The 9,674-nt window shown below is 41.5% G+C and overlaps 1 protein-coding gene and 1 long non-coding RNA gene across 3 annotated transcripts in view; one reads left to right on the top strand and one right to left on the bottom strand.

Annotated features, from left to right (window-relative positions):
* LOC309342753 (uncharacterized protein) overlaps positions 1–6,138 on the top strand; it is a gene marked incomplete at its 5' end in the record, with an annotated part of 74,647 nt that extends 68,509 nt beyond the window's left edge. Inside the window, one exon of the mRNA XM_081863579.1 lies at positions 4,740–6,138. Within this exon, the coding sequence (XP_081719705.1) occupies positions 4,740–5,312 (573 nt within the window). The 3' untranslated portion in view covers positions 5,313–6,138. The remainder of the gene's footprint in view (positions 1–4,739) is intronic.
* Positions 6,139–6,768: 630 nt separating this feature from the next.
* LOC309341638 lies at positions 6,769–8,227 on the bottom strand. Of its 2 annotated transcripts, none has more exons than XR_014156479.1 (3): positions 8,112–8,227; positions 7,035–7,511; positions 6,769–6,854 (listed from the first exon to the last, which is right to left on the bottom strand). It is a non-coding gene; the product is annotated as an uncharacterized lncRNA (long non-coding RNA). The 2 variants fall into 2 exon arrangements; XR_014156480.1 differs by having other exon boundaries at positions 6,787–6,864; positions 7,047–7,511.
* Between the last annotated feature and the right edge of the window lie 1,447 nt (positions 8,228–9,674).

Raw genomic sequence — 9,674 nt, 5'->3', positions numbered from 1 at the left:
GCTGGTCACTGAACTTTCAGCACTGTTGATGGGGCAGAGTTCTCAACTGCACTCTAGGGCAGCAGAATAGCATAGGGAGTGCAGGGCAGAAAACATGGCAAACATTTTGGGCCTCTTTCCACCCCTCTGAATTTGTCGCCTGAGACAGCTGCCTCACAGAAGGGTAGGAAACCCTGGGTGCACAGTTTATAGCTTCTAATGTTCTGACAGATCCAAGCCTTGATGAGCTTCCAGTCCAGAGGGGGAAGGGATGACAATGGGAAGAGGTACGGTAACTAGGGAAATGTGCGTCCTTTCTGGAGGGAGAACATGGAACTCCTCAGCAGCTCCTGGGCATAGGTGCTGACTCCATGGGGCCTGAGGGGGCCCGAGCCCCCTCAAAAATTCGTTTGGGGGGGGCTCTGCCCCCCCAATAATTTAAGAAAATTATTAGTTATATTATGCTTTGTAAAATCACAAAATTATGTTGGTATTTTTTATTTTCCTTCTTTGACGAATTAAAACAAAGCCACTCCCGATCTAGAGAGGGGGTGGGGTTGCGGGCTCTCGACCCATCAACAATCTCGCGGGGCTGGTGTCAGCCCCGCGAGAAGCGGGGATTCCCCCTAGCTCATTAATATTTACCGCCCACGGCGGCAGCCAATCGGCTGCCGCAAAGGGCGGGCCCTCACAGGTTCACTTAAGGTCGGGGCAGCCCGGGGCTCGCCCCTTTCGTTCCCCCAGCAGCAGCGGATTGGAGGTCTTGAGCCCCCCCCCAATATTTTTAATAAGTCGGTATGGGCCCCCGCCCCCCCAATATTTTTTATAAGTCGGCGCCCCTGCTCCTGGGATGCCAGTTTCTTCCCCCAGGGCCGTCCACATGATAATGAGCTGAAGGGACTCGCCTGTGGAGGTGTCCCCTCTCATTTTGCCCACTAGGAAAGAGATCTTGTCATTTCTCAATACTGTAGAAGACAAGGCACTGACAGCTGTTCCCATCCACGTGCTCCTCTATCTTTCACCGTGCCCCACCCCTGGGAACTGCTTGTCACGCCAGTTGAGGAGGCGGGTGACAGGAGAACTTCCTGCTGTACCTGTTCTCATTGGCACAAAATTTCCATGTAGACATGGATACACATTAAGCCAAAAATTGAGGAGGCCAAGTGCACGTAGGGCCTTTTCAGTCTCCTCCCTCCAACGGCAGATAGATTCAAATGCCATTCAGGAGTGCCAGAGGATACTGTATTGTCTCGAATATAAGCTGCACCTTAAAAATTAGGGGGGGGGGCGGAGAAAAAAAGAAATACCCGAATATAAACCGTTGCATTCCTGGCTGCATACTGGGGGTGCTCTCTCCCTTCCCGGCCTTGGGGGAGAGGATGGGGGACTACGCACGGGGCGGGTGCTGCTTTGCCGTGTTCCTGGCGCTGTTTGCGCCACACTCCGAGCTGCATACCATAAGGTTGCGAATATGAGCCGCACTTTAACTTTTCACGGTCAGAATTTGGGGAAAAAGTGCTGCTTATATTCAGACCAGTACGGTAATTCTAGACTTGCATACCATGAGGTGTGAGGAACTGTAGGCAAATATAGGCTCCACATCCATTCACAGTGGTACCTCTGGATACGAACTTAATTCGTTCTGTAGGTCCATTCTCAACCCAAAACTGTTCTTAACCTGAGGCATGCTTTTCTAATGGGACCTCCTGCTGCTGCCGGCATGTGACTTCCACTCATATCCCGAGGCAAAGTTCGCTACCTGGAAACCTACTTCCAGGTCACTGGAGCTCGTTACCCAAAGCGTTCGTAAGGAGGACGGTACATAACCTGAGGTTCCACTGCATTTAGCAAAATCCTGGACTTCTTGGTTCTAGTCTGCTCGCATTAAGCCAGAGACAAGATTAAGGGTGTTGCAGTGTGGTAATAAAGAATAATCAATGGAGATTAGGGCAGGAAGATGATTTACTGAAACACCCGGAAGATTTCCAATACAAATTAGTTGGTTAAATTGGTGGCTGGGGAGTGTTGCAGCTTTCTTTCCAATAAAGACATTTTGTCATTGTTTCCAGCCTTCTTCCTGCATTTCCCCACCTTTATTGTGATCACCAAGTATTGCACATAGACACTGTGTGCAAGAAGATTGCACATGCTCGAATCCTGTAATGCTACCATTCATTTTACAGCATTTAAAGGCATCTCATAACCATTTGAAAAACAATGGAATAATCCTTAACATTTGTATAGCACTTTCAAGTGTTCAAATGAGCGTTATATTGTTGTAAACTTTAACAGCCCTGTAATGGAAATCAGTATTATTATCCCCCATGCTGCAGATGTGGGGGGCACAGAAAGTGCATTACCAAAGGTCACCTCGTGAATGCATGAGAGAGGCAGCAGTCAAAGCTGGGGCTTTCTGATTTTTAGCTTGCTCTCTTAGCTATGTAACCAGAAAAATCCGAGTGCTCCCTTGGACAAAAAGTAAAGACACCAACCAGAGTAAATTGGAGCAAATCAGCAGCCTGTAGGCTTGGCCTTTATTGACTGTTGCAACAGGGTACTCCCCTCACTTGTAGGTGAGAGGAAAGACACAGAAAAATGGTGTGCAAGACCTTATAAAAACTTTTGAAATTCCCCTCCTCTAGGTCAAGCCCACCCCCAGAAACATCATGCATACATTACAGAAAGGAGGGGTTGAGGGAGGAGTTGGGGTGGTAACCTGAGTGTCCTGTCACCTGGCTCATTCCCTTCTCTCCCCCTCCCCATGAGTCACTTCCAGGAGACAAAGGGGACTTGGCAGTTTCCTGCCCCCAGAGGGAAGATCTGATCATTGTCCTTTGTTTCAGTCCATGCTGAATCCACTCCCATATGCAAGTTCTTTGTGATCTTGATTGTCTTCTGTCTAGGACCATCAGGGTTGGCATAGCAACTGGGCAGGGCTCCTGTGGATGTGCTGGGATGGTGAAGGGATTATGGCTGCCCTGTATCAAACCTTCCGCATTTTGTAGTCCTTCCTTCATGGAGTAAAATAAAAGTGGAACAGTGCAAAACCGATGTATGGTTGATTTTCTATGAATTTATAACAGAAGCGTAGCGTATGTAGTGTGTGAGTGTGTGTGAAGTTTGTAGAAACTGAATGACTGGGGTGGGGGGTTCCTGCTACAGTTAGCATGCTACAGCAGGTGTCGTTATAATGAAATACAGCTAGTAACTGGAAGCAACTGCAGCAACAGCAACAACACCTAACAGTGTGAGAAAAAAGTAAAAAAAAAAAACAAAAGCAGAGAACTAAGTCTGAACCGGTATACTAGAAGCATGACGGCCTTAATCTACAACCCTGATCACTGTGATCATGTTCACAGAAAGGCCAACAGGAGGAGCTCTAACTTAACAATGCCAACTAAGCAAAGTTCTAAACTTTTTTCAGTTGTTTGGATCAATGTTTGCCATCCTTATTATAGTGAGAATTTCCCTCTAATTCCTAGTAAATTTATGCACAGCACACATTCATTTGACACATTTGATGCAGATACTGAGTTTAAATCATTTTTTTAAAAATTCAGATACCCACCTTAGAAATCTAATTTCTGCAATGGATGGGCTTAGTGCTAAAAGTACATTAAATCTGGTTTTTAACACTAACTCCCAAGGTAATGTGCAAAGGACTGCAGCCATAAACAGCTTGCACTGGGGAGACTAAAACGAGTTATGTTGCATTGTTTTTTCTGGCAAAAGTTGAGTAAGTACTTAGTTCTCTCCTACAGAGAAATTGGCATTTAGAAATATATATCTATAAACCCTTCCCTGCCTAGTCCATTACCCACAGGACACTTGGGAGGCTGTGGCAGAAGACCCCAAACAGGGCACAACAGATGGGTAGGTTTTCTGAGTGAGCTATTTAAAATTACTATTACTAAGTTTATTGAATGTTTAAAACAATTGCCAGGCATAAAGTGTTGCCTTCTAGCACAAATGCACACAGAGATGTTAAGTCTTGTATGCCGCCATCCACTTGGCATTAACAAACGCTTGAAAATTTCTTACATGTGAAGCTCACATCCACAGGTTATACTTCAATAAAGAAAGACTTGTGGAACTGTACACTTGTGTAGCTTTTAAAGGTGGCTTTTTCTGATACTGCAGAACAAAAGACAGCCAAATAGCAGTATTTAGTCATTCCAACTTAGAAGAAACAAAACAAATTCCTTCCAGTAGCACCTTAAAGACCAACTAAGTCAGTTCTTGGTATGAGCTTTCGTGTGCATGCACACTTCTTCAGATACACCGTGTATCTGAAGAAGTGTGCATGCACACGAAAGCTCATACCAAGAACTGACTTAGTTGGTCTTTAAGGTGCTACTGGAAGGAATTTGTTTTGTTTTGACTATGGCAGACCAACACGGCTACCTATGTGTAACTCCAACTTAGAAGGTTTATATTTAACAGTAACTGGAGATTATGAACATGGGATATTTGAATGCGGAGCTGAAGATAGTAGAAAAATGCTGCAGAGAACTAAAGAGAAACCCCAGCGGAATAAGCATAATTTATTAAATGTAATTCTCTCTGTTGGATCAAAAAGACATATTCATGGTAACAATGTCTTCTATATTCACAGAACATAATGCCTATATGCCTTTTGCACAACAAAAAATAAATTAACGTAGGTTCTCCCACTGTCATACACTAATCTATGCTTGGTTGTTTTACCTAAAAGTGAAATTATGACCTACCCGTTTGGTTCTCTCCTTTCTTCTGTTCAGGTCTGGTTTCAAAACAGAAGGGCCAGAACACCAAAGAGGATAGGTTCCAGGATAAGGATCGGGAACCAGGCTGCAGCTCCTTATACCTACAGTGAGAGAACCTGTCCAAGAAGCAGCCTGGACAGCAGCCCGAGAAGCAGTCCAGCAATCAGCCAAAATATTCAAAATATTCACACGCGACAATATTACCAGCCACAGAACTTTGATTATGCTGAAAGCTATGGAGAAGCAGGGTTGTGGCAACCACCTCTCAACAACACGCAACCGGGAGAGTGTGCCCCGCAACAGCAGAGCTCCTTGGAATTGAACCCTGCTTCTTACCAGCAAGCTGCTTTTTGTGGACCTGGGCTTTGTGAGACTTCCCAGGCGAGCAACAGCCCAGTTCCATATTACGGTGCGGAGGTGGTGAGGCAGCCTCCACCATCAGCTGATAACTTCTTCATGGAATCAAGCACTTACACTCCCTGGTCTGCAATGGGGAATTATTCAGCTACAAATCCTGGACAAATGCAAAATGTTGATGGAAGTGTTTTGGACTCTCAGTTTTTCTCTTTAAGTCAGGTTCCAGATTAGCATCCCAACTCCTTCCTTGCTATCCTGTACATATTTTCCAAGCTCCCTCTTTTAATGCCTTTTAATGTATGACTTTGAATGTATGTTTTGAATAATGTTTGTTTTTTTAATAGCTTGTCTGGAGTCTTCTTTTAACTTTCCATTTACTGTAACATTCACTTTCCTGTGTGCAAGCTTAATTTTCCCATGGAAAAAAGTTAGTTGTACGGTACATGTGGTTCTAGAGATAAAAGGTCAGGTCTTCTAATGGCTGAATATTCCTGAGACACATTTTAATGCACCAATGGGCTTTCTGTCCCTTTCCTTTTCTTTTCAAGTCTCTGTATCTGAGGCTAGAGTAGATGGCAATCAATGTGGTGGGAAGTTGCTGTATTTTCTTTGTATGGAAAAGTATATTTGTACATCCTGGTATAAGTAGATTTAGTAACACTTTTCTGTGTTAATAAGTTTGGTTTCCATTCATGAGTCTTCCATTTTTTAAAACACAGAAGTGTAAGATGGGGATATAAGGTTTAATTGATTTTCCTACCATGAGTGTGTTAAGTTGCTCTCCAAAGCTTTAAAGACATATAAGTTTAACTTGTATGTGCCTTAGCCTGCAACATGGGCATTTATATCTATTAAAAACTTTGTGGGGGATATTTTGAACACTTTATTTCATTTTCTTGCTCTTAATTCCCCCCCCCCAAGGTTTGTGCTCTACTGCCTTCAATGAAGCTTTTTGGGAGGGTTGCCTGTGAACTAGATTGTGCCCAATACAGTTTGCCTTCTGTGCCGTTCAGCCTTGATTTAACCAGGTTTAGTCATAATAAAATAAGTCAGTTAATTTTAGATTCTAAATTGGACCCTCTTAGGACAACTAATTTAGAAGTAGTCCCACTGAACTTACTAATACACAAGTTCTGCTAACAGTGGAAAGTGCAAACAGCAGTGGGGATAGAGGACCTCTCTGTTGAGTATCTCTACATAATCTGCATGTCTGAATTTACTCCATTCACTGAGATATAGGCTTTGGGCTTGGAATATATGACAAATCCATATCATAAAACCTCACCTGCCCAGTCCACTATATTTCTCAACACTGCACTATGGAATTTAATGGGGCTGGGCACTAGATTGGGCAGATCATACTGAATCTAGTGGATTTGTCCTACCCTGCCCTGCCCCTTTAGTCCTACCCTGATATAGGACCAGATCTGGCTTGGGTGTGACCTAGGTTGGGATAGGGCTGATCTGGGTCCACATCTTAGTCTGTGTGTGTGTGTGTGTGTGTGTGTGTGTGTGTGTGTAAGCACAGCCCTGGAATTACTCAAGATGTGATTATGGCTGCCAACCTTTCTCAAGAGATTAGGCAAATTCATGAATGCTAAGACTATCAGTGGCTACTAATCATTATGGATATATGCTATCAGAGGCATATCAATTACTGGGAAAGAACAGGACGAAAGGGTACTCACCTGACCTGTGTCCTGCTTTTGGTTTTGCATAGTGATATGGTTGGCTACAGTGTAGAGCAGAATGCTTGGAAAACCTGGCATTCTCCTAAACAGACCTTATATACAGAAAGGTGGTCACATATGCACAAATTAGATGTGATACAAGAGATCTGTGAATAAAATAGCTACAAGTAGTTCATTAGTTGCCAACTGACCAGATATTCTTCCAGAATCATTTGCAGTTAAAGAAATAAAAACAAGCATTTAATGCATGCAATTAAAAAACAAACATACAAACCATATCCTTGCCTTCAGAAGATGAACTCAGTCTATACTGACTCTGTATGTCCCTCATCCCTAAAAAAAGAAAAAAAAGCTGCTTTCTCTTGGAGATGACGAATACTCTATCCATTGTAAATAAGCTCAATTAAAAGCAAAAGTAGCCATGCTGGCCTATTAGAAAACAACAACAACAACTCCACAATCCACAGTAGGGTAATGTGTTTCACAAAGCAGGGGGTGAGGGAGATCAGAGTTTCTTTCTTATTTAAGCACAATAAGATGTTGTAATAATGACCTGCAAGATAAAGACCACAGGCTGAGATGCCATTCATTTGAGGCAGTAGAATCTAGCACAAAAGTTACTACCCATTTCACAATGGCTTTTTCAGATCACCATATCAATCTGTGAGCAATCATTGTAAAATTGGTGCAGGGCGAATCTTTTCAATTCTGCAAAACCAACAGAAGAGTCTTGTAGCACCTGAAAGATAAAAAATATATATTATGACACACACAATATAATTCACTTCATTGGATGCATAAAGGGTTATCCTGAGTTGCAGGGACACAATTGATGGGGAGCTTGTAAAAAGAGATCAGAGGGAAACTAAATGCTGAATTATACAATTGAGGATTATGACCTTTTAAATTGCAGTGATGCACCAAAAACAGTAGTTGATAACACAGACATCCTTGCACTGGTAAGCCAGTTTTTAGCACATCCAGTGTGGTTTTAAAAACCGTAAACCCAGCCCCTATTGTACTGATTCCATCTGCAAATAATAGCACTGGTGGGTTGTAATACAATGGTCTCATGGTTTGAGGTCACGTCATTCAATAATGAACACCTTAAGGTCAGTGACAGAGCATCCTGAGAAGGTGAAATGTTCCCTCTTTGGCTTTTCTATACTGCCATTTCAGATTTGTGCTCGTTCATTCTTTTGCATAGACCAGCTAGAAGGCAACTGATGGCATATATTACTTTGGAAGATGAGCAGGTGAATTAGCCCCTCAGGTTGTATTGACATTCTTAGCTCCTGTAATAATTATGTTAAACTAGATACGGGAACAAAGTTGGTACCTGTCTCTGCCACAGCGTCTGGTCCCTCTTGTCCACAATCCTGTTATATGGCCTGTTACTCATAAAGAGGTGTTTTGAGGTTAATGGGCTGTCACCCAAGGCCTGTGATAGGAAAGTGTCACCAATGCATCTCTGTAGTCACTCTTGTTTTATAACAGATTGACCTGAATCCTCTCCTCTGAACAGGTTAACCAAAATTGGATGATTACCAAAGTCTCAGAGCTGTTTGGAAAGTATCAGAAAAGGATAAAATACAACTGAATAAAATAGGCATTCACAGCCACAACTGCAAGGAAAGTTTATTTTTTATTTCATTTTTTAAATTAAGACTACGATCCTAAACACACTATGGAGTAAGTCCCATTTAATTCAGTGGATTTTATTTTTGTGGCACACGTATTTAGTCTATGGGAAGGTTTTCTTTAAACCATATAGTGAGAAAATCCCCTTATAAAATATGGGAGAAAATATAAAGAAATATTAGAACCAAAGAACCCCTGGGGGACCTCACCGACAGAAGGCATGGCAGTAAAAAAGAAAAATATGAAAGGAGACTGCCAATGTATAGAATGATATTAGAAGAAAACAATAACAAATTGACGCTGAAGAAGTCTGAAGAAATTAGGTTGTACCTGACGGATTAGTTACCATATTTTCAATTAAATGAAAGATTAAGTATAGATTAAAAAAAGGATTTGAAAATAAGATATCAGATTTGGAAAAAGAACTAATCCAATCCAAAGGAAAATATATTTCAAAAATGTACAATCTATATCTTGAGCGGGAGGTAAAAGAAAAGGTAAAAAAAAAAGTGGTGCTGGTGCGTTGGGCCCAAGAACTTGGATAGAATATTCACATGAACCAGTGGGAGAAATTATGGAAGGTGGACATGAAGTTTACAGTGTGCTATAATCTTACTAATGAATTTAAAAAGATACTAAAATTCCCATTTACAAAGAGACCAGACCAGAAGCCTTCTTTTTAGCAATAATGTCAACAGAATTTTTTTTAAATAGAAGACCACTCTTCATGTATGCAAAAACAGCAGCCAGGATCCTGGTGGCGAAGAATTGGAAGAGTGAAAAGACCCCTCACAAAAACCGAATGGCAGGTTAAAATGATAGAATACTTACAATTGGCAAGGATGACAGGGAGAGTTAGAGGATACCCGATGCAGAAGATCAATAAGGAATGGATAGTATTTAAAGAATATTTGAAAAATTATTGTGATAACAAATACAATAGAACTTCTTTGATAAAATTTTGGAAAACAGAACAATAAGGCACTGTGTGATAAATAACAACATGAGAAATAGTACAATGAGAATAATCGGAATTATATTTTAATTACTTTAATTTTTTATCTTTACCTTTTTCTTTATTTTCCTTTTTCCTCTTTCTTTGAAAAGTAGTTGTAGATTGTAAGGATGTAGTGTGTGGTGTAAATCTTGTATTGTTGTGTGCTGTTATGTAAGTTAATGTTGATTGTTTAATAGTTAATCATAATCATAAGGATTACACTGCCAATTTTAATGATAGGGTTGTCACCTGTTCATGATTATT

The sequence above is a fragment of the Podarcis erhardii genome (assembly GCF_964252035.2).
Source record: "Podarcis erhardii genome assembly, chromosome: 5".
NCBI lineage: Eukaryota > Metazoa > Chordata > Lepidosauria > Squamata > Lacertidae > Podarcis > Podarcis erhardii.
This window is presented reverse-complemented; position numbering and strand designations above follow the sequence as displayed.